At 35.8% G+C, this 26,570-nt stretch overlaps 1 protein-coding gene across 1 annotated transcript in view; it reads right to left on the bottom strand.

The window, feature by feature from the left end:
• KYNU (kynureninase) overlaps positions 1-10,419 on the bottom strand; it is a 127,280-nt gene extending 116,861 nt beyond the window's left edge. Inside the window, exon 1 of the mRNA XM_077861591.1 lies at positions 9,924-10,419. Within this exon, the coding sequence (XP_077717717.1) occupies positions 9,924-9,981 (58 nt within the window). The 5' untranslated portion in view covers positions 9,982-10,419. The remainder of the gene's footprint in view (positions 1-9,923) is intronic.
• Between the last annotated feature and the right edge of the window lie 16,151 nt (positions 10,420-26,570).

Raw genomic sequence — 26,570 nt, 5'->3', positions numbered from 1 at the left:
TCTTAGGCCTTGGGGGTGGGGGTGTGTTTGACCCTGACTACCTTTCTTCCAACTATCTTGCATCACTCCTCTCTCTCCAGTACCCCTCCCCTTGCCTTCCCTCCATCTATCCCCATCAATTTTCCCTCCCCTCTTCTCCTTTCTTCTCTCTTCTCCCCATCCCCTCAACTTCTATAGCAGGGAAAGTAAAACAAGTTAATGTGCCAATAAATCACTAGTTTATATTCGAGTAATCTATTTTCTCCTTCCTGTAAGGTATACATTCTATTAGAAAAATTTCCTAGTAATGGGCAAAGATTTTCCCAACTTCTATACATAGCATTTTCAGTTTTTCTGAAAAAGAGTTAAGAGCTCATTATAAGCAAATGCCATTCTGCCAGTTGGTGATTAAAATTTATTTAGAAACTAAAATTCCTGTAACCCATTCACTTTTTCCTAGATCAGAATTTCTCCTTCATTGTTAAATTCACAGAGGTATTTAAGGCAATCTCTGTGTTGTGTCCTGGCAAGAGAATTTTAAAAGTTCTCTGTTATATGTGTTTGCATGTCAATTTGCCCAAATGTCTGTTTGTTTACGTGAGGAACTAGAATTAACAAATTAATTTATTTATTTTCTCTGTAATTAAATAAGCAGATTATAACAATCAGAGCTAGGTACAGAGTTTTCACACGATATAGACTTACTAATGGGTTATTTGATACTGTACGTAGCTAATTAATTAGGTCTATTTTTAAAAAAATTTCTTTTTAATTTATTCATGAGAGACATGGAGAGGCAAAGGCAGAGGGAGAAGTAGGCTCCCTGTGGGGAGCCGGATAAGGGACGCTGATCCCTGAACCCCAATTCTGGGACTCCAGGATCATGCCCTGAGCAGAAGGCAGATGCTCAACCACTGAGCCATCCAAGCATCCCAATCTATTTAGTTTATATATGATGAAATATGTTAAATTTTAAAACTTTGAAGATTTATCAATTTACCGTATTTTGAGTTAATATTTTTAATCTTTATTTTGAAATAATCTCACTCTTATAGAATAGTTGCAAAAAAAAAAAAAAAAAAAGAATAGTTGCAAAAACACTACAAAGAATTTTGCAGGGGTGCCTGAGTGGCTCAGTCAGTTAAACATCTGCCTTCAGCTCAGGTCATGATCCCAGGGTCCTAGGTTTGAGGCCTACATCGGGATCCTGCATCTCCCTCAGCCTGCTGCTCCCCCTGCTTATGCTCTCTCTCTGTGTCAAATAAATAAATAAAGTAAATAAATAAATAAATAAATAAATAAATAAATAAATCTTTAAAAAAAAAAGAATTTTGTATATCCTTTACCAAGCTTCACCAATTTCACATTTTTGACACATTTGGGTTTTTTTTCTCTCTCATAAACATACCCACACAGTCCCCAGTACACATATGTGTGTGTCCCTTCTTGAACCATTTAAGACTAAATTGAAATATCATATCCCCTTATCCCTAGAGTTCCTAAGTGTGACTTCCAAAGAATAAGGATATTTATTTACATAACCTCACTATAGTTATCAATATCAGGAAATTCAAAAATAGTACTATTGTCTAATAAATAAACCTTACTCATTTTTTTCCAATTGGGCATAATAATGGCCCTTAGAACTTTTTTTTTTTTTTTTTAAGTGCAGCATCAAATCCAAGATTATGCAGTGAATTCAGCTGCCTGGTCTCTCTTCATCTTAAGCAGTTTTTCTTTTTTCCTATCCTTATATCTTTCTTTTCTTTTCATTTTTTTGTGTTTGTTTTTGTGTGTGATAAACACAACAACATAAAATTTACCATCTTAACCTATTTTAAGCATACAGTTCAGGTACTGTTAAGTATATTCATATTGTTTAGCCATTCTCTAAAACTTTTTCATTGTATGATCTTTAAACTCTAGACTAATTGAACACTTTCCTTTCCACCTCCCCCAAACACCCGGCCATCACTGTTTTACTTACTCTTACGAATTTGGCTACTTTGGAAACCTTATATAAGTGGAATCATATATAGTATTCTTCTTTTGACTGGCTTATTTTAAATAGCATAATGTCCTCAAGGTTCATCTACGTTGTAGCATATGCCAAGATTTCCTTTCTCTTTATGGCTGAATAATATTCTATTGTATGTGTACATTGTATTTTGTTTATCTGTTCATCTGATGGATATTGGGTTGCTTCCACCTTTCAACTATTGTGAATATGCTATTATAAACACGGTGTGCAAATATCTTTTCAAAACCTTGCTTTCAATTCTGTGGGATATATACTTAGAAATGAGATTGCTGGATCATATGGTAGTTCTATTTCTAATTGCTTGAGGAACTTCCTTTTTTGTGTGCATTTCTCTAATGATTAGTGATGTTGAGCATCTTTCCATAAGCATGTTGGTTGTCTTTGTCTTTTAAAACACTAATATTTTTGAAGTGCAGAGAATAGTTATGCTATAGAAAATTCTTCAACTTTAGCTTATCTGATGTTTCCACATGATTTGACTTAGGTCCTGAATTTTTGGCAAGAATGCTTCACCAGTGACATTAAGACCTTCTCAGGGAATCTCATTAGGGAGTACACAGGCTCAGTCTTCCCTATCATTGGGGATGATAATATTGGTGCTCAGATTGTTCCACATTAGCCAGTAGGTGCTCCTTCCATCTGGTTCTTATGTCCTTTTGACATGTCACCATCATTTTGTTTTTGAGCACTTGCTCACTTTCCAGTGAAGTATGTTCCAGGCTAATCTGGGATTTTTCCAGTATCAGCTCTGCAATCAGCCATCCCTCCAAGAAGCTTTGGTTCTTTTTAGAGGGGACAATTAAGAAACTAAATCTGATCTAGATAAGCTCATTGCTATAAGGTATCGATGCCTCCAGGCACATAGTACTGCAAAAGTTATTTAGATTAGTTCTAGCTTTTTCCCCATTCAGGGTGGTTTTATTATATCTATAAAATACAGTTCAATTTATAGTTTTGGTTTGTATTAAATTTTAGGATTTGTCCAATTCTTACTGATTTAATTTTAATTGTTAATGCTTAAAATATTACTTTTAACACTTAATATTTAATATTTATTAATTAAAACAATACTTAAATATCTAAATATATGTACATAAATACATTTGTGTACATTACACATATGTATAAATAATACATAAATATGTGTATATATTTATGTTTTTAAGTATATGTGTACACATACATATATATGTAAATCTTCAACACAAGAGGATTACCTGATACCTTAAATATGAAGTGATCTACCCAGTTTTTATTTATTTATTTTTATTTTTTAAAGATTTTATTTATTTATTCATGAAAGACAGAGAGAGAGAGAGACAGAGACACAGGCAGAGAGAGAAGCAGGCTCCATGCAGGGAGCCCGATGTGGGACTGGATCCCTGGACTCCAGGATCACCCCCTGGGCTAAAGGCAGGCGCTAAACCACTGAGCCACCCAGGGATTGTCATCTACCCAGTAGGACAGACACCCAAAGTGTTTTAACTGGATCCTCCCATTTCCCTCTGAATAAGTCAAGAAAAGAGGAACCAATGACTAGGAAATGATTTAACATCTTTAGGAGATGAAGACAAATTTTTGCTCTCTCAAAACTTTGAGCACAGTGGAAAAAAAGTTAAACACTGCAAATTTATTCTCAAATAATTCATTCTGTAAAGTTAGTATAGCTAAGTTGGGATGGGCTAGACAAAAAGCAAAATTTGTTTACTATTTTAAAATGGAAGCTATGTTAAGATTCTTGCAGGTGGAAAGTGACGGTGAGAGAGACAAAGAAACCTGGTGGTTGTTTGTTACTGTCCTGCATTGTAAACCTTTTTTCTACCTAAAATGCCAGCCAAAAGTCTTTTGTCCATATTACACTTGGTGGAAATAAAATACTAGAGTTGGTCTTTAGCACAGTATGATTGGATGGGGTAAAGAGACAGTCTCTAGTGGAGTGAGATGGTCTATACAATGAAATAAATTTTTAGAAGAACTCAGGAAAGAGGTGATGGGTTACCCCCTCCTTACCCCACCACACACAAATACACACACACATACTCTTGAGCAAGGGAAGGCATTCTGAGGAGGAATCTCCTCAGATTATCATTGACATTTAAAGGAACATGGTGCAATCGGTTGGCATCTGGATGACTTTTCAGATGCTTAGATTTTATCTCAGGCTGTACACTTGAACCCCACTGCTTTTGGCTGTTAAATTCCTATAGAACTGCAATTTGACTTTCTGCTTTAGTGTGAATTGGGGTGTGCGAGGTAGGAAGTAAAAAAGCAGAAATATGAATTTTACTTTATATATATTCTACCTCAAAGTGTGAATCTGCTTCAAGAAATCATAGAAGAAATATTCAGGTCTTAGTTTTTGAAAAATTATGTAGAATGGTGCCGCTTTTTGCTTTGGGTACTAAGGAGAATAACATTAACTTTTTGCTCTACCTTTGGTGTCCTCGTGGAACCTTGGGTTTACATTATCCGGTGCTAACTTCCTCTTGTATTTATTGTACAGTAATTTATCCACTGCATCAATCAATTTGCTTATCTATTTTCCAATCTTTGTGTGGTCTATGGCATTTTAATACATAGTATAAATTCCTCAACGCCAGTTAAATGGTAATGGATAAACAAACATTGGATAGATAATAGATAGATAATTGTGATTCTTGGTGCCATACAAATTCCTCCTCTCTAACTTTGACTGGCCCTTAATTGCTGTTCTGTAATCCACTTACTCCTTACCTGTTGACTCGATATTGTATTCTCTTGATCATTTGTTTAAAATATTCACCTCATGATTCTTAGTTTTAGGGAGACTTCAAAAAGGTTTTGAAAAAGTCAGATCTCCATAAGATTCCCTGTGTTGATCAGAGCTTTCCCAAGTTATTTACATGTGATCTATTAGATCTCCAGAGAGGATGATTATAACTAAATTATTCAAAGTATTCTGAAAGTACATCTCCATGAAATTAGGAAAAGATAATGATGATTTTGCTTAGGGAAGTCAAAGAGCCTATACACACATGAAGCTACTCCCTTTCTCCCTTGCCCGCGGCTGTCTCTGCTAATGGAACTCACACTGTACTCTTTTCCTCCCTACCTAGATGTAATCTTTCATCTGCTTAACAGAGTACTCTAGGAACTAATTTTAAGGGATGAAATATTTTTATCCATCTAGACCAAACATACACAATTTAGGACAGCATGCATCTTACACTGATCTGATTTAGATAAGTGAGTATAAAATGCTCCCCAGAACTCCTTGCTAGTGAGGAATCTGGCCAAGAACAGAGGTATTGATTGAAAGAGCCAAGAAAGGACACGAGGGGGGGAATTTATCAAACACTAGCAGTTTACTTTAATGATCATTTCCTGAGACCTTCTGAAATATTTTCAACATTTAGAGAACTTGTTTAGCAACTAAAAGGAAAAGTTTCTACTAAGAGAAAACTTCTCGCAGATATAAGAACATTCCAATTGACCCATTGTTTTCCATATCTATCTCTGTTTGCCAATATCTATAATACAAATTTTAAAATACATAATTTGTCTCATGAGCTTATGAATTATTCTATTTCCTATCAAGACATTCTAGTGTATTTTTTTTTCCTTCTAGGTTTGTTCTTCAGTAAAGAAATCAGATACAACTTTGACTTTGTATTTCATGATACCTTTTTCAAAATATTTTGACACATTGGATGATAAATCATACACCAGGGGCAAGAGTAATGGTGATGAAAGTACTGCAGTTTTGAAAATACAAATACATGGATTCAATGGATAAAATTGTGCCCAAATGAAGAGAATGTGGGTCCCTCCATCATCAGCAGGTCAGGTGCTTGCTGCAGAAAGGCAGGTCAGCTCTAAGGGCAGAGTCTGTTTCCTACACAGGCTGGAGTGCCAGGCTAATGTGAGTTCAAGTGCAAAATAATGGCTTCTGATTTCCCAGCCGCATCTCTTCCATCTGTCACTATAGTGTACATTCTAAACTTTCTGTGTCTAGCTTGCGACTTTGGTCCCGGATTAAATATAGTACAGAAGAAATCATTCAATTTAAATATAGATTAAAATTAAATTTAAATCTAAGTTTATATGTGTATCTAGATCTGACAAAAGTACTAGCTCAATCAGAAAGGGAGACAGAACATGAGAGACTCTTAACTCTGGGAAACAAACTAGGGGTGGTAGAAAGGGAGGTGGGCGGGGGTGTGTGTGTGTGACTGGGTGACGGGCACTGAGGGGGGCACTTGATGGGATGAGCACTGGGTGTTATTCTATATGTTGGCAAATTGAACACCAATAAAAAATAAATTTACTAAAAAAAATGAAAAAGCTTAATAGATAACTAGTATGCACTGAATCCTCACCAAGTGTCAAATGCTGTACTAGTGTTTTATATGTATTATCTCATCTAATCTTTAGAGGAAAAAAAGGAGCTAGAAAAGTGACAAACTAGATAAAGATTTATATCAAGGATATTTGAGGAATTCCTAAAGAAAAAAAAGATAGAAAACACAATAAAAAATGGGCAAGGGATTAAAATATGTAATTCACAAAGGGAAAACCTGAACAGTTAATACATTTTCAAAGACATGGAAATCAAAGAAGTGTACATTGAAGGCATGCTAACATACCTTTATACATCAGTCATGATAGAAATTAAAATTTTCAGATGACATCTACAGTTGGAGAGAATGAGGAAACGGGAAAAGTCTTGGACATTTTGGTCTTAACCAATAAGGAGAACTTTCTGCAATTTATTGAAATGAAACAGAAACATACTATATGATTCAGCAATTCCACTCCGGGGGATAGATCTGTATTGTTTTTACCATTTCAGATATTTGAACTAACTCAGCAGACCCCAAAAATATACCCAGTTGAGGCTTTTGTTTAAGGAATGTAGGCAAGCATCAGAGATCTCAGAGATATCCACAGTATATGAACTCCCTATGGGCCAAGTCTCTGTGCCCTGGGAGTGAGCTGATTCTCTGACTTGAGCTGCCAACATCAACATGAGGAATTTATCTTTAGAAGAGCTCCCTCCCAAAGTTCTCAGTAGCTTGTTAAGTAGTTGAGTCAGGCTAATCCAAATGGTTAGACCAGTGGCAAACTATCAGTAAAGAAACTAACCTTGCATGTTGTCAGGGAAGTTTCAGACCCTAAACAAAAGATTAGAAATTCCCCTACCCTTACATTACTGGCTGAGTCAAAAACCAGACATCTAAGCATCCCCAGGGGGTAAAAATACATATCTCTCAGTCTAGTTGAAAATTAGGTCTATTTCTTGTAGAAATGCCCCTATATTGACAGAAAGAAAGGTGTGATGATGTCCATCTGCAGCATGCTTTTGAGGGCAAGTATCTAGGAATGCTGTCAAGGAAAATAAATTAAAAGGTGTGATACACATGTGACGGAATATTATCTAACAGTGGAAAGAATAAGGTTTGTCTATCTCAACATAGATATCAAAAGTAAAATGTTCAGTAAAAACCGGAACCATGACATTTTCCCAATATATATTCATAATGAAATGTATTGTATGATGCAGCTTATGAGCATACAACCCACTGAAATATGCTATATATTATTTAAAAATCCACAGTGATGTAAATAAGTCTTGGATAGTGGTTTGAGAAGAATGCAAATTATGAACAAAAGAGTAGATGCTTATTGTGGGAGGGAATTTGGATTAAAAATCTTTTAAAGGTAAATGTGATATTTACACACACACACACACACAAGAAATCTTTTAAAGGGAATAAAATAAAGTGTGTATATGTATGAAAATTTCTATGTAATATAGAGTCCCCAAATTAATAATAGGTAATATAGTAAAAGAGAAAAACAAAATAATCAGAGCTGGTATTAAAAAATGACAAATATTTCTGTAGATAGAAATAGATAAAACAACATAGGGGCACTTGGGTGGCTCAGGTAGTTAAGCGTCCCACTCTTGATTTCAGCTCAGGTCATGATCTCAGGGTCCTGAGATCAAGCCCAGAGTTGGGCTTTACGCTGAGTGTGGAACCTGCTTGAGATTCTCTCTCCCATCCTCTGCCTCTTCCCCTGCTTTTGCTCCCTCTCCCTCAAAAATTAATTAACTGAATGTTTTAAAAAAGAGAACAGTGAGTAGTGCTGAAGTAATGGAACTACAAGTCTTTGTATCTGGGTGGAAAAAAAAGACTAACAAGTTGGCTCCTGTAGGAGATAAAAGTGCCCCTTACAGATTGGACTACCGGAACTATGATTGTTGCTTTAGGAAATGGAGGAAAGAATGGGGGGGCGGATTATCTGGATAGGCAATTAAAGTAAGAAGAGAGAGCAAATTGGAATAATCATATGAGATTCTCAAAATGCCTGCAAACTCAAATTATACTTAAATATAGCACTAAGAAAGATAGACGTAAGGATTAGCCACTCAGATGATAAATTCACTCAGATGATAAATTCACTCTGCCTATAATTATAATAGTAATGTGTTTTAGATTAAGAAATTTAAAAAAAAACAGGAAATTCAAAACAATATGATACAAATTAAAATATTAAAGTCTTGATAATAAAATAAGTAGATACTAAAAAAATCCATAGATACAATAATTCTAGGTTGAATATAGTTGAATAGAGAATTTGTATAGAGCAAGTTGCTCCCTAATGAAAAGATATAAGCTGACCAAACAATATACCTACTAAATTTCACAATTTGATTTCTGCCATCCCTAGATAATCTTTTCCCCCAAATACATGATTCAAATCCTATGCCTGATGGACTCAATTCAACTATTTTATATGCATTTGAAACACAGTCACCCCACTTCAAATAGATAATTTAAGCTCCACCCAAATTAAAGGTTAACATGTAAAAGCAGAAACTTTGGGATATGTACATTCTTGCTCATTATGAATATGATTTCTCATTATTCTAAAATTTATGACTAATAATAAAATTTAACCCAGAAGCCAATTCCCAATTTAAAGTAGTGAAAGAAAACTACTCTAGCAACAATGCAAATGTCCATTAGATGAGAACATGCTCCTGATATAAAATATGCACAAACACTGCAGGATAAGGATAATAAAAGTCCCTCTTCTTACTGAGGGGGAAATCTCTCTTCCCTCACAGTTCTCTATAATGGTATCTGTTCTACTAGTTTGTTGTTTGGTATTTAGTCCATCCTTAAGTATTTCGTCTGATGGGTATAGAATAATGTGGTTTTGAATTCTGTGTATAAATAAATATGCTTCATTTCTCTGTTAGGTGAATGATTCTGAGTTGTGCGTTGATGGTCCATTCCTTTTTTTAAATTTATTTTTTATTTTTTTTAGTATTCTGTTATTTTTTTCTTTGGTATTATAAGGAAGAAGTTTAGTAATTGGTTTTCTTTTGCAGATAATTTGTTCTTTCTGTCTGGAAGCTTGTTAATTTATTTAAATTTTTTTTAGAATACGGAAGTTCTTCCAAAGTGTTCTGGGATGGATGTTTGTGTTGTGTGTATGTGTGTATGTGTGTGTGTGCACAGGTGTACACATGTGCATAAGTATGGGAAATTCTTCTCTGTCATTTCAGTAGTTCTAGGCTCTCCTCAACCTCTTTCACTTTCCCTTTCTTTAACTTCTATATTTCACATGCAGACTTCCTGGATACGCTTTACAAATCCCTTCCCAATTTCTTCGCATCTTTGCCATTTTAATATTATGGGATACTAGCCCAAATTTAACAATCGCCACCTACTTCAATTCTTCTAGTTTTCAAATTGGGGAATTATATATTTCAGTACCTGAAAATATTATCGTTAAATAACTGAATTAATCTCAAGGTCCTTTTTTGTTTCTGTAGCAGTTGTCATCAGTTTCCAGATTCAATTTCAAAGTTAGATTCAAACTCAAATTCAAATTCACTAAAAGAACATACCTCTTTGGAGTCTTTTCACCGCTCTTCTGGTCTCTAGGTGCTGAATTCCCACAAGCATATTTCTACTCCTGGCTTTGTTTGCCTTTATAATTCAGATGATGCTATAGCCATAACTTGAAGGATGCGAGTGGCAGGAAGTGCTGCAATATCCACCACCAGGCCTTAGTGACCTAAGAGCTGGCAGTGTCTGCCTTCTGTTGAAGTTCCCAAAGAACGCCTTCCACTTTGTAGCCTCTTTCATTGAAAAATTGCTATTCTCCAAAACGCAGAAGGTGTGTCTACTGATAAAATGTTCCAACATTTCTCTCCAGGCCAGGGTTCTTCTAGGACCAGACACTTGTTTGGGTGCCAGACTTCTCAGCAGTCCAGAGACTGGTGCAGATGGAGTCTTCTCCAGGACCCTCTGCACACTCTCCACACTTGTTCCCCAGGCATCTATCTGACTAACAGAAAGTAAACTTTCTGTGTACACTTTCTTCCTTTTTTTTTTTTTTTTCTATTCCAGTTTGGGGTTGGGTTTGGGGAGTGGAGGTTCTGCTTTTCCGTCCTCAAGCTTTCATGTGGAGAAACTTCAGCTTGAGTTACTGTTTGGCTTCAACCACTTCCTAGTTTTCTGTGTTCCGGAACTGCTTATCTATGGAAAATATGCATACCGTTTGCTTCACCTATGTCCTAATCTTATTAGGACAGAGCCTGCCTCACAAGGCTCTAGGCCTATGATTTTATTAGAGAATAGATGTGATGTATTACAGAGGGATTGAAGCCCATCGCCACCAGGCTTCAAACCAGCTTTGAATAGTAACAGAGCAGCTATTCTGAACCTCCTGTGCTTTAATTACACCCTCACTGTTTCCTACCCAGCAATCCGAGACCTTAGCAATCCACTTAGTAGTGCTTCATTCAGGAGCAGTAGTTGAGGATATGATTGGAACGGAGAGGGTAGGATGGTGGGAACATGCATTTCATCATTTTTTTCAGACTCTCTTTTATCACATTTTTACTTGATTTTTGTGGAGTTCGAGCTCTTTTACAGCGATATTAATACATGGTCTTTCTATATTTTATAGTAATGCTACCCTGATGAATTCAACTATTTCCTTTGCTCATCATTGCATAGAGAGACCATTCTGCTATCTCCACTTCCAGATGTATCAGTCTTTCTTCTCCCAAGCCACCTTAGGTTCATTACAAAGGAGGTATTGAAAATAGAACCAATGAAAAAGTACACCATCACGCCTCATTTATCTTCTTCAGAAATAGCCTCAGAAAAAGAACACACACCATTCTACAGCACATCTCTGTAATTACAGACACTCACTGTGGTCTCAATTTATGCTTTAACTTCTAACTGAGATTGAAATCAACTTGTTCTTATACCACGGGGCTTACTCTTTATTACAAAGTTGTTCATGTAACTGCTCATGCAAATGCTTCTGAGTTACATAATATTGGCCATTAGCTTCAAAGAAGGCCTCTCTCTATCTATATATATATATCTCCACTCTATTCTTAATGATGATAATTGTAGGCAGTGCTATAGAAAAGTCTTGATTACAGGTCACAACTGGGAATTGTTCAGATTTGTGGTCAATATAGTGAAGTCTTTTCAGGAGTACTTTATCTTCTAAAATTCATTATTTGAAAATTCTTTGTCTTGATAACTCATTTTGAATTCTTTGTTCAATTCAAATTTTGATTTTTTTTCCCATGCTACTCAAAACACACTTAAACACATCTATAGATAAAATTATAATGACCCTGAATAAAATATTACAAAGAAAGAAATTGCACATAGATACAGAAAAAAAAAAAATCCCAGCTATAGTTTATATAAATCTGTTCCTTAAAAGCCAGATTTGTTGCAAACGTTGTGGAATATTTCACGGACTCTCATTAGAGGTAGAAAATGAGTTTTACCACTCAGGAAAATAAAACACAAATATATAATCCCTCTGCATCAATATTCAATATAGTATTTTCTCTTAAAAGAAAACAATTTACATTTTAAATACATAAGGATCAGATGCACATGCAGACACATAACAGCACCTGCTTTGTACCCTGAAGAAATTTACTGCATTTTCTTCTAATCTGTATTACAATCTATTATCTAGCTCCTGTATGAAAACTATTTTAGGAGTGTTGTTTTAAAACTTAAACTACTATAATGTAGCTCAAGCAAATGATAGAACTTAAACTCAATATTCAGAGTATGGCTCTCTACCAGTGATAGAAATTGATCATTCTAAATCTCCAAAGTCAGAACATATTCAGGAGATAAAAGCCTTAATTTAGCTTTTAAAGCAACATATTTTATTCTGCCCAGAAAATAATTCTCTGACATTTTTGGACACCCATTATGTGCAGAATGTCAACAGACCACCAGTAAGAAACATGATTCTAAAGCTGTTTTAATTGCTGAACTTTTTTTTCAATGCATTTTGTTCTTTGTCCCTTGAATTAAATTGTGGCCCTAATGCTGAATAAATCATGACATTTCCGATCGCTGAACAGATGGTCTTCTGTTACTTTAGGCTCTGTCTTGATGATAGCTTCTCTTAAGTGAAATCTCCTCGCTTTTTCCAGAATATGCCACCTTTCGTTTGTCTTCAGCTTCTCTGCTACATCCATTCCAGCGTCGTACAATACCTTTCATGTTTGTTTCTGAAATCTTGTGTCAGAAGTCCCACCAAAATAAAAAAATTTTCCTAAACGTATCGGTCCTAATGATTCCACAAAACATTAATATTTAACTTTTTTAATGTCACTATTTGCTTTTGAAAATTGATTATTTAATAAATATTTGGAGTTTGGGATATTGGGATAAATATTTAGAAGTATTGGAATAAATATTTGATCTCCAAATCAGACCTTTCTAAGGCCAGGCCTATGTTACCCTCTCCTCTAATGTCTGGCATGGACCTTAGTAGGAGCACCATGCCATCAGTGTTGACTGATTAATTGACTGTTTCTTCCATTTGTCATGCTATCTGTCATTCCCATTTCACTCCCTGCACAGGGGCTCTCTAGGTTTGTTGCTGCTATCCATCTTTAGAGCTATACCATATAGCAAGGCTGGATGCACAACGGATTTTCTCAGCGTTGTATAGCTGACACTCAAGGTTCTTATATCAAATATTATATCTAGGCATGGAATGAAATTATATAGCCACAAAGATTTGCTAAGACATTCATAGGATTTTGGAATTAAATGATGTAGGGGAGGAAAAACCTCTTCCTCTACCAGTTTCAGGTTTTCCTGTTGAGAGCTAATAAATTAGACTGGCCAAAGACAGATTAATGAAAGAAAAAGAAAGAAGTCTATTAAAAGATTCAGAAGTCCATGTGGCACTTGGGAATACTCAGAAATGGGTAACTCAAAGATTTGGTTAGAACCGGGCTTGTGCAGTATCTTAACAAAGAAATAATACATTTTTAGAAAAAAACGACAAGACAAAAGAAAAGAACCTTAAGTCTCTAGGGGCACCCAATTATGGAAAGGCAAATATATGGGACACTACTGATAGATCAAGGCTAGCTAGGAAAGCCTGTCCTGTAGATTCCTCTGGTGCTGTCTCTAGGCTAATAGAATCTAAAGTTGTCTCACTAGGGGTGTCTGGTGGCACAGTTGGTTGAGTCCAACTCTTTGTTTTGGCTCAGGTCATGATCTCAGGGTCTTGATGTCAGAGTCATGATCTCAGGGTCAGGATTTTAGGGTCCAGAGATTGAGCCCCACATCAGTCTCCACGCTCAGCCTGGCATCTGCTTGAGATTCCCTCTCTTTCTCCTTCTGCCCCTCTCGCTTGGCTTTTTCTCTTTCAAATAAATAAATAAATCTTAAAATTTTCTCCACTGATTAACTTTTGTCCTTCCTGCTACAAAGGGGGGGGAGTAAATTGTAAATTTACAATTGTAAATTGTTGTAAATTTATGTCCTGCTCTTAGGCAAATGCATATTTGGTGGAGAGGTAGACTTTTCTTGTATTTGCTTCTTCTCAATTGCCTTCAACTAAAAATAATCCTCATGCCAAAGCAGCATATTTTGCTGTGGCCCTTTCTGCTGTCCTACACTGTTTTTTTTTTTTTTTTTTTTTAAGATTTTATTTATTTATTCATGAGAGACACAGATTGAGAGAGAGGCAGAGACATAAGCAGAGGGAGAAGCAGGCTTCTCGCAGGGAGCCTGATTGCGGGACTCGATCCTGGATCCCAGGATCACCACCTGAGCCGAAGGCAAGCATCCAACCGCTGAGCCACCCAACCACTGAGCCACCCAGGCATCCCTCCTACACTGTTTAAGTACTATGCCTGGAGCCTCTACTTCCAAGGCAATGTTTAGTGTATCCAAGTTTCTAACATTAGGATAATGCAAAGGTAAGAAATAAAGAAATCAACATAGATATGTGGCTTATAGACTTTTTTTTTTTTCTGTTTAGATTGACTCTATGCACAAAATCTTCCAAGAGAAGTTTTTAAAAATCCTATTTTTCATTTCAGAAGATGGCTACTCAAGGGCAAGATCACACACACAGGAGCACTCAAGGTGGAAGAGCAGAGCTAAAGCTTCAAAGTGATTGGAGGAATTAACAAGGAAATATTAAGAACTATTTGATGTGTAATAAGAATCCTGAGTCTAGAGGGAAATGCACAGGCAATACATCCAATCAGACCATGAGAAAAACTCTGGCCAATGATTTCCATGTGTTCTTTACTAATAAAAAAAAAATGTGGATGCTGTAGTTTATGGTTTGTAATATTTAGAGAAAAACATACTTGGCTCTCTTAGCATATATGGGTTCAGGTATCTTCTACATTTTTCTTGATACGATATGTTAAAAACACCTCAGGGTTTTGCTGTCTATAGAGTGTCCTGGTCTGGCTGGACACTGATTTTCTATTACGTTATATTCTGGTAAACAGGAGGAAAAAACATGAAAGCTGTAGACTTTACAGAATGCTCTCATCAAGATAATTACTTTTTCCTCAGTGTGCTACAAGTGCCACTGTGCTGAGATGTCAAATGTGATATGAATATAAACCCAAATTATGGTATCCAGAACATTAATGAAGTCTATAGTTTTATTTTTAAATTATTTTTATTTTTTTAAAGATTTTATTTATTTTTTGATGAGAAACATAGATAAAGAGAGAGAGGCAGAGACACAGGCAGAGGGAGAAGCAGGCCCCATGCAGGGAGCCTGATGCGGACTTGATCCAGGGACTCCAGGATCTGGCCCTGGGCCAAAGACAGGCCCTCAACCACTGAGCCACCCAGGGATCCTGAAGTCTATAGTTTTAAAATCATCTCCCATTAGTTAACAACTGACTTATCTATTTCAATCAGACTACCCTTTAACTGTACAAAATACACCTCCTCTCTTCTCTTCTTCCATGTGCAACACCCTCCCAACACAGACACAGGTGCCATGCTGTCATGCTCTTTCTGTACTGTTTCTTTTCTCCTTGGATGGCTTCTTTCCTCTCAGGCCATCCATATCCTGACCATCCTTTGGAAGTCGTGGGTCACGTAACACCCACTTGACAGTACTGAATGCCTCTTTTCTCTAATTCTCTTTTATTGTTGTCAGTCAATTACATCAAACACAGTCAAGCAGATGAATATAGGACACACTCAATCAACTTTATGATGATTTATTTCTCTGCAGATGGCATTGTAAAAACAGAGGTCATGCATAGGAGTCAAAAGTCGGATATTTGCTACACTGAGTCAGTTGAGTGCTGCCCTCATCAGAATCCTGTCACTTAGTAGGACACCAAAGAATTGTTATGGGGACTCATGGTTGTACTTGATGATGACCTCAAATATCAAAAGGGAAAAAAAGCTCCAAAACCACCACCGTTTCCCTTGAAACTCTGTATGGGATTGTTGTTAGTGCATTTTTAGGACATTTATGATGGTATTTGTTTCTAACTTGTATAATCACTTGATTTATGAGAAGGGCGGATCTAGGAGGAATTGTCAAATGGAGAGGCCTCCCGCCTTTATTTTTTGTCTCCTGCCTCAATTTATCCAGTGCTCCCATACTGCTGCCTTTCCAATTATGTATGAAACCTAGTTTACACACACTCATGCTGTACACACACACACACAAACACATGCCTCTCACAGCCAGGAAGAAAATTTCAAAGTGCTAAAGGTACTTCGTGTCACTACAAGTATGTACACTTTACAGGAGAAGGAAAACACCAACATCTTTGCTGAAATTGGTAAATAATGTCACCAAAACTAGTCTATATTTTTAAGTCAGTGGCAAAATGAGAGAAAGAAATAGGAACCAAAGATACAAAGTTTTGCATTATTTCCCTTCATGTTTGGTGAAACATGGCTTTTACATGATCATGTCAAGCCAACACTTCCCCCCAGATCCACTGATCACTTAAAGGGCGCACACGCACACACATAAATGTGAATATTGATAGGTGGCATGTTTTTATGAGTCATATACATCTCTGAATGGTTTATAAATTTTACTTTCTTAAAGTAAACTCAGGAACTCTACCTGAAGCAACCTTCTATATTAGAAAATATTGTAAATTTAATCTAGTGGGATGGTGAGGGGAAGCATTTGTAACAAGTATGTGTGTTTTGATCATTGATTTACGTAGTTAGGAAATTCTCTAAATGGGCAGTGGACAGACTTTCACTGCATAAGGACTTTTTTTTTCTAATTTAAGAAAAATAAAAATGGATGAGCCAATTTGTAGTTCTGGTAAATTTTTGTAGAAATGCTGGTGTAATTTTAGAGGAAAAAATTGATATTCTGCAAAATTAAAGCTCAGTGCCAAACAGACTGAAAATATTAAAGAGATGAATGAGTGTAAATATAAAGACCAGCATAGCAAAATGCTGTGGAACTCATCAAATAGAAAAATCGGAGTCTAGTCAGAAACTAACTGCATTAAATGTAGAGAAGCATATGCAGAAATACATTTAAAAACTATAAAGTCTACAACAGAAAATATAAGGATCAATAGCTAAATGCATAAATGGCTAAATTAATATATAAATAATCACAAAATTCGGCAAGATTTATATATCTCATATCAGGGACAAAGGTGCAGCAAATCTTTCATATAGTCTTATTTATTCAAATAAATGTTCCAAAATTATGTCCTATTTGTCAAAATGATGGTGCCAATGGATAGTTGCATTTTAAATTAACTTTACAGGAATTTTTTTTTTTAAATGGAAAGTTGGTGTTTCTCTGAAATTTTAATCAATCAGAATGTGGGAGAAAAACTATAGAGTATTGTTTCAGTCTTTCACTGTATTGGTTTGCGTAGATCTGGGCTACAGTTACCCATAACTCATGAATGACTGTCTTGAAACTTTCAGGAAGCTCAAACGCAATGCCAATAATAAATCCCACATTAAACGCCACATAATTTGGTCGGATCTAATCAGCTTCATATAGACTTAGAGTTGATCCTGCATTTAAAAAGGTGCCTAAAAAGACATTAACCGCGTATTGCACTTAATTATGCTTGAATCACAAGTTTTATTACCCTCTCTGTGAGTTGGCTACTGGAAGCTCAGGACCCCAATTCAGCCCTCAGTATAATTAATGATGGCAGTTTTCTTTTATCTACTTGCTGATGCTGTCTGCTGCATGTGCTGTCTCATGAAGATAAATGACTTAGCCAATTGCAGATAAAAATGTTTTCCATCAGAAGTAGGCTGTGACACTACAATGGAAAACAAGCTCAACCTGACTTTATGAATGGTAAAAATTTCCTGGCCAGAATGTGCAATGGTAGATGATATTGTTAATATTGATTTCTATCCATACAAGGGTAACCATGTCAACAAGATCAATTCTTTTAGTCACATCTGTTGTTGTAGGATAAAAAATATCTACTAACTGCCAAACTGAATTTAATACCACACCGTGGTTTCAATTTTAACTTCAGCCCATCAGCTTTTAGTTTTTAGGGGGAGTAAGACGTGAAATATTGATGATTTTTACACATTGCAATCAGCCAGGGTTAATGTGCAATTTCACTGAAAAGGACTGAAGTAAACCAAGATTTAGAATTATTTCTACAGAAAGTGATATCTTTGGACTGGAGTAACTGTCATTAATTTTTTTTTACTCTACATTCTGGAGAATTTAGGTTAGTTTTGAAGAAATGGATGCACTTCGGACAAAAATTAATGATAAAAATTTTAAAAAATGGTACTTGCAATGCTCATGAATGAAATTTTGACTTTTAAAGCATGAAAGGCAAGACATATATGTAGGTTATAATGATAATTCAATATATTACCTTTTTATTACTGTTTCTCACTGAAAAATGTAATAGGAAAAAGAAAACAAGTCATGATGGAAATATTTATTCACTAATTCAAGTCTTCTCTTCACAGCAGGGATGTTTTTAAAAGCACAAAGTGAATAAAATCGTGTTGCTTATAAATGTGGAAACTTCCAGCAAAGTACAGGCTAACAAGGAACAAAGGTGAAACTCTTCTCATGGTAATCACAGCAGTACGTGATTTAGTCCTGGATCCCCTTTCTGACTATAACTCACATAGTATCACATAATAGTACTCTTTGCTCAATGATCTCCAGCCATCTCTTGGCCTTCACTCCAATCTGCAAAACTGCTCATTTTGCTCACCTCTTGTCTTTCATACTTGCTGTTCTCTCTGCCTGCTAAACTTTTCTTTCTAATCTTCTCAGAGTGTATGCTGTCTCTCCATTCTGGTTTCATTCAAAAGTTATCTCTCTGTTTGCCTTGATTTAAAAAAAAAAAAAAAAAAAAGCCAGATCTTCATTTCTATGTCATTCTAAATTTTCATGGCATTAGCACTTTCTGAAATCATTCAGTTTGTTTATTTGTTTCTAAGTGTTACAACGAGTAATATTGTCTCCTTTTTTTTCAAAGACGGACAATAAATATTTGTTAAATTGATGGATGAAAGTTGACCGTCATATCAGAATATTTTAAAAATACGTACATTTGCCCATATAAATTATTCCTCCAGGGTTTTTTCCACATTATTTTCTCACACTTTAATAAAATAAAAAATTTACATACTTTAATAAAATATGTAAATAATCAATAGAAACTACTTATATGTATTAATTGCACTAAGCATCTCTAGGAGGAATGAGAGGGAAGATTAAATGGGGTCTTCTGAAGAGTGCTTTAAAAAACACAAATGGAAGTTATTTCTAGAATTCATCCAATATTATTAATGATGAAATGACCAAATTTTTTACCTGTTCATTTGCACACTCTTTTACTTACATATTCTTTGATTTAACAAATATTTAATGAGCTTCTGCTATGTATAATGTACTATTTACAGTGTTTAAGATTCTTCAGACAAGAAAACCCTGATTAGAACTTACAGTTCAGTGGGAATGAACAATAAACCTGGTAAATAAAAAACACAGGAATTCAGAAGGTGGGTAAAACTCTGGAAAAACACAACTGGTAGGGGATGAGAGAGGCCAGCAGTCTACTTTTGCTAGTTATTGACTAACTAGGTCAACTATGACTATGGTCACATGATGTATACTTTGCTAATGTTGCTCAAAATCAATACTATTTTCAAAAGATTCATCCCCCCACACACATGCCAACTTTGCCATTTTCTTTATATATTTAACTATTTTTATTACTGCCACTTTAGTTTTGTTGTAGTGAAATTTTTTTTTTGGCTACTATTTTCAACACTTACCCAGCTTCTGCACTTTTCAGACATAACGGAGACAATGGTATCCTCAAAAACAGAATCATACCCAGAAAACATACCACTGCTGGACAAACCACACAGTGACCAAAAGGATACCTACCACACCATCAATAATGTCATCTGTGGTTATTCTGTGCTGTCTCCTATTTCTTTCAAAACCTATAGCAAGCCTTAATAATATTTTGTTTTAACTATTTTTTCTCTAACAGCATATTTTTAGTTTCAGAAGATATGCTTTTTTTTTTTTTAATTTTTGCTTGTTTGTATTTACCAGTGCCAAGCATATCATGGGCAATTAAAGCAATTTTTGGGAAAAAAAATTAATGAGCACATCTGCAAAAGTTTGTGATGTGCCATAACATACTCGACCATTGTTCTATGGAAGAACTAAAGTGTCCATTAACCTAAATGCAGATGATTTAGATAAAGAAACCAAATATTCAGCTTTGCAATGCAAAATTGTGTACATTTGACTGAGACAGAACTTTTTATGTGTGCTGACTTTGTTGCTCTTTTTTGACTGGATGAGAAGGCAAAGGAGACAGATGGTAGAAATGTTTCTTTCCTTTAGAATATTCAGAATGGATTCAACTACATTAAACTGTATTGTTATATTGCAGAGATCAGAGTTTTTACCGAAAATGACTCAGAAGAAAATGCAGATTCTGGGACAAAAAAAAAAAAAAAGAGAGAATTGAAGAGATGAGCTTTTGGTTGGGAGAATTTTTCTTCCTCGGCCTCATAATAATTGGACCTAGAAGAAAATGCTCCACCACTTTTTTTAATGGTGAGAGGTAAACTGACCTTGCTACTTGTAAGCAAGTTGTCAGTTAGAGGGCCACTCTGTTAGGGAATCCTTGAGGTAATCCTGAGACAGTGATCTCTGAAATAAACCACATGGATTAGCAGTTGTAAATAACCGCTGACTGCATCCTGCTTTGTTAGCTATGAATTTTCAGTTAAATTTTCTTAAAAGTTGCGATTCAGTAGCAGTCCTGCAGAAGGAAATTTAGAGTAAGACCTGTTAACTCCCATACCAAAATAGTGAAGTGGAGGTCTGTGCCTTCCTTACTCCCACGTACGTTCAAATTGTTCAGGTTCATAGTTGCAACGGGCCAAAGGATATGGGGGCCTGGACATGGAGCAGGACATGCAGTTATTCAGGCTGGTCCAATATTGCTATTTACAGCAACGTCAGTTCAGTCAAACAAGAAGCAGAAGAGTAAAACTACCAATGTCTATTGAATGCTTACTCTGTTTTTTTTTTTTAATATTTTATTTATTTATGAGAGACACAGAGAGAGAGAAAGAGGCAGAGGCAAGAGGCAGAGGGAGAAGCAGGCTCCATGCAGGTAGCCCAACATGGGACTCGATCCCAGGACTCCAGAATCAATCCCTGGGCTGAAGGCAAGCGCTAAACTGCTGAGCCACCCAGGGATCCTCTGCTTATTATGTTCTAATATAAGGTACCAATTCATTTAATTATCCCAATACCATGAAGTAGCGCCATTGTTAACACGCCAGTCATGAATGGAGAGGGAAAAACACCTGAGGGGCTCCACTCTAACCATGGCTGAATCATCACAATGTTGGTATTAATAGATAATGCACATTTAAGTGGATTCTCATTAGGTGATCATAACCTTGATGCTTTCATTGGTGAGAGTTCTCTGGGAGAGCTGAGAGGCAAAGGTAGACTAGAGCAGAAAATCAGGAAGAGAGCTTCTATTAATCACTAAGATGTGTGAATTATCTTTTGTTTTGTTTTTTGTTTTTAATAATAAATTTATTTTTAATGGTGTTCAATTTGCCAACATACAGAATTACACCCAGTGCTCATCCCATCAGGTGCCCCCCAGATGTGTGAATTATCGACTTGGATTAGAACATCAGTTTTCCAAAGGGGGGAAGAAGACCAAAGGATTGTGTCTTAGTTATTTTTTATTTTTTTAAAGATTTTATTTTTTATTCATGAGAAACACAGAGAGAGAGAGAGAGAGAGAGAGAGGCAGAGACACAGGCAGGGGGAGAAGCAGGCTCCATGCAGGGAGCCCGATGTGGGACTCGATCCCAGGTCTCCAGGGTCACACTCTAGGCTGAAGGCTGCACTAAACCACTAAGCCACCTGGGCTTCCTGCGTCTTAGTTATTAAATACCCCATACTTCTTATTCTCTCAGAAGCTTCTTTGTGAACTAGTCAGAAAAATAATTTTTAACACATAATTAATAACTATTAAATTATTGTAAAATGATCTGCACCAGCACAAATTGTTGTCTATTAGCTCACGGGGCCTTCCTGAGGAGTACGTGCCTTGATGATCAATTCATCCTGAGTCTAAGAAGAAATAGGTAGGTGCTAGATGCTCTGATTACTCCATTTTCAATCATTACCACATATCAAAAGCAAAAAGAGCTTACTGAGGACACTTGGGCCTCAGGTGTTCCTCTCCCCTCTCCTTTCTTCAATTGGTTTAAGAGAGAAAGAAAGAGAGGGACTGTTTCACTTTTGTATTGAAACTCTAATATTAAAATTGGGCTACATAAATCTATTTTCAATGGAGTATTTGTAGATAAAAGAGGAAGAATGAAAGAGAATGATAGTGGCACAAAGGATTCACTATCTGAAACCACGACTGCGGAGGCTAATTAACAGAGCTAGGATACAATGCAGTTGGAGGGTTGACTCTGGCTGACTTTACTGTTGACTTCAGTTGTTATTGTCAAATGGATTTGGCAGTGATCTCTACTGATTATTAAGGTGGCTTTGTATACAGAGTCGACTAAGCTTTAGTGATGTCTTGGTATACATCCACAAATCCATCTATTTATTTTCATTTTCTTGGTATTTTATCAGGGGAGAAATGCGTTTATTTTCTCCATGTGATGAGCTGCTTTAACCCTTTCATAAGTAATTTCAAAATGAAGGTATTTGTTTCTGAAAGATATAAATATCAACCAGCAGGCACTAAAACAGGAATCACAAGGGACCTTCTAAGTTTCTTGGGGTAAAGACTTAATGGAGCAGAGAATTCATAAACATTCCAGGATAAAATATGAAATGCAAAGCTTAAGGTGACATATCTGTTGTGAAGCATTTTGTTTTGAACTTAAATCTTCAAACAGACATAAAATATTATGGAGATTTTTCAGGACAGATGATATATGCATATTAAGGACAATACTGTGGAATATCATCTAATTAAGCTTTAATCTTGATAGATTTTTTTTTTCATTGGGATGTTAACTGCTCTGTTTTTTTCCTCTCAGGTTATCTTAGTCTCGTGCCCCAAAAGTCAAATCTAATCAAGGTCCTACTCTTTATTTTTCCAAAGATCCAGGCATCATGTCTACAAGCAGAACACATGGTGAGCTTACATATATTTCATCTGCTTTTCTTTGTTTCTTTTGTTAGCATATGCTGTGCTTACAGGTTACCATATGGGAAAAAGATAACCTAAATAGCTGGGCAGCACTAAGAACTGTAAAATACAGGATTGAATACTTAGTTGACATGAATACTCTGTCATGAACCTGTTTCTTACCTGGAAATAAAATTTAAAAAAAAAAAGAGAAGAAAGCAAAAAAAATAAAAATAAAAAAATAAAAGATATAGGGAAAGGGGAATGCACACTATTTGCATAAAGGAGTTAAAAATGTTATGTTTTATTTTTTTCAGTCAATATTTTCAAAAATAGTTCCACCTTAAATAACTGTCATAGATCTAAGAAGTCCACTTGCTTCTGCAGGAATAGTTCTCAAAGCTCTCTCATGAGGAGTCCTGAGTACTAGAGGGCAAAATCTCTGCTGTGCTGGCATTTACCCTACCTATTGCTATGGACCCAAGGAGAAAGGCCATCATTCTTTAGCTTTCTTTACAGAACCTGTGAGATTCTAGACCTTCCACACTTAACCTCCTTATCCTCACAATTCTTAATGTTCTCCTAATGGTTAAATGCACATTGCCTTTCTGATTTTAATGCAAACTCTGTGAGACTCATTGCATCTTCTACTTTGTTGTACATACTATAAAACAATTGAGATTTTAAAACTAGCCCATAAACATGTATTAATTGTTGATTCAAACTGTGTCTCATAAAATTGTAAAGGGGAATTTTCTACTTGTGTAATTTTATTTGTACAGCCTGAACAAATAGTTTACACTTTAAATGCCTTCAAGTGTGTTTTTCAGTCAATAAATAAATATTTACTGAAAGATTTCTGTGTACTCAGTAAGGCACTGGATGAATGATAATAGGGTTGAGCAAATCCGTGGAATATAATTTTATCCCGGTTCTGTAGAAAACATTTCTCTTCCTATATTTATTCCAATCTCTAGATGACTTGCATTTTTACATCAAATGTGACATTTTTGTAATGTGGTTTGAGATAATCATTTAATTTTGTACCACTTTTTAAAAGTAAAGTTAAATATTCAATAACTTTGAAAATGAGAAAAATGATCAATGTTTTGCCTTACAATATAACAAAAAAAATATATATGTAGGGTTGAGATGTTATATACCACATTTGATTATTTAATTTCGTTACTCAGGAAATATCAAGTGAAAATTTAGTGATTAATACAATATGTAATTTAATAAATAGTAAGAAGTTCTTTTTTTTTTTTTTTTTTTAATAGTAAGAAGTTCTATTGTAAAAGTTAATGGATATATCAATTAAGCAGGTCAAAATACCTAGATCCAGGTGTGTGTGTGTGCGTGCTTGTGGGTATGTGCATTGCACTGAAATCATATATATGCGAGTCATCTAGGGATTGGAATAAATATAGGAAGCTGTATGCAAATATCTCAAGCTTTTGACTGATTTCTGAGCTATTCCTATGTAGAGCAAGATTTGAAGGAACCTGGCAGTCAACTGGCTAAAAACAAAACAGGTCAGCAGAGATTTACAGGTACATTGACATGTAGATTTTCCCAAGGAAGAGAAGTCTTATTAAACAACCAGCACTGGGATGCCTGAGTGGCTCAGAGGTTGAGCACCTGCCTTTGGCTCAGGGCATGATCCCAGGGTCCTGGGATCGAGTCCTACATCGGGCTCCCCACAGGGAACCTGCTTCTCCCTCTGCCTGTGTCCCTCATGAATAAATAAATAGAATCCTAAAAACAAAATGAAACAAAAATTCCAAGCACTTCCAGCTGACACCCCAGAAGGGCTATGCCTAATAGGAAGACCATGGAGCAGCACAGACATAGGACTGTGGTCTGGGAGTAGGGACAAAATTGAAATAGCCTCTTAGAAATAGATTTCACAGAGGATAGCAACTTAGAACCTTTAGGAAAGAGGAAGCTGGATTAGGTAAATGATGGGATTGACTGAATAAATCTTCAAATTTGGTTTTCTTAATAGTAGGAATATTCAAGTTTCGTAAAGAAAAATAACAGTATTCTTGGTTAGATCAGAAGTGTGTATTCTGAATCATAGCTTGGAATGAAATCTTGGAAGGATTTCCTTGAAGAACTTGTGTATTGTTTCTATGGAATTTACTTACCACTGTTTTCCAGATTTGAGGTGTGTATTAGTCAATATTTGCCAGGGAAACAGAACCAATAGAATGTGTGTACACAGGAACGCCTGGGTGGCTCAGTGGTTGAGGGTCTGCCTTTAGCTCAGGGCGTGATCCCAGTTAGGGATTGAGTCCCACATCAGGATCCCTGTGCTCAATGCAATCAGTTTTGACAAGTGTACGCTCCTAGGTGATCGCACCACGCTTGAAAATACTTCCATCACCACAGAATGTGTTCTCATGCACCCTTCGTTCAATACTCCCCATGCCAGGCAAGCACTGATTTGATTTCTATTATTGGTTTTTCCTGGTCTATAGCTCTACATAAATAAAATTTTAAATAACTGGCTTTTATTTCTGTACCTTGATTTTGGCTTTTATTTATATTTCTGACCAGTGTTCCCTATATACATCTCCTCAGTGTTTATTCATTCACATTGTAGTGTTTCCAATATTCCATATTATAAACGAAGCTGTATTGAGCATTCTTGCACAAGTATTTTGGGGACCATAGGTTTCTATTTCTCTTGGGAAGATATTAAGGAGTGAATTTGCTGGGATACAGGTAAATATTTCTTAACTCTATAGTGAACTGCCAAAAGTTTTCCAAGTACAGGTATCAGTCCCCTCTCCCCAGCAATACATGGACGTTCCAGTGGTTCCACATGCCAGCTGACACTTGGTATGGATTGCCATTCTTTTAAATTTTACTCATTCCAGCGAAGTGATTTCTTGATGTGGTTTTACTTGCATTTCCATGATGAATAATAACATCAAACTCCTTTTATGTGTATATTGATCAGATGCATGTTCTTTGGGGAGGTGTCTGATAGTCTATTCCTCTTTTCTGTGTGCTTGTATTTATAAGACTGAGCTTTATGAATTTTTAAGATATATATTCTAGAAACCAGTTATTTATCATATGGATGCCTCACAAGTGTAAATATCCAAGTCTGTGCTTTACTTTTTCACTTTTTTAACGATTCCCTTTTGATGAGCACATACTATTTTGTCACCGTTGCTCCGCCTTATTCTTTCCTGTTATTGTTAATACTCTTCGTATTCTGTATTCTTTAGAAATGTTTGTTTACCCCATATCACAAAGAAATCCTTCTCTTTTATTCTACCGGTTTTATATTTTTAGTTTTTAGATTTCTTTCCATCACTCACCTTGCACAGCTTTATTGAAGCATAATTGGCATATATTAAACTGCATATATTGTGTAAGGAGTGAGATATGGCATCTCAAGGGAGTCTAATGTCTCAATCTAATGGAAATTCTGTTATTTCATTTTCTTAGAGTTCTAAGCACACATTTTCAACATGTACCTGCCATGTATTTTTTAATTCCACTAGTCTTATATATTCTTTCAAGTCTTAAAGCACCATTTTATTTGGT

The sequence above is a fragment of the Canis aureus genome, chromosome 20, assembly GCF_053574225.1.
Source record: "Canis aureus isolate CA01 chromosome 20, VMU_Caureus_v.1.0, whole genome shotgun sequence".
Classification (NCBI taxonomy): domain Eukaryota; kingdom Metazoa; phylum Chordata; class Mammalia; order Carnivora; family Canidae; genus Canis; species Canis aureus.
This window is presented reverse-complemented; position numbering and strand designations above follow the sequence as displayed.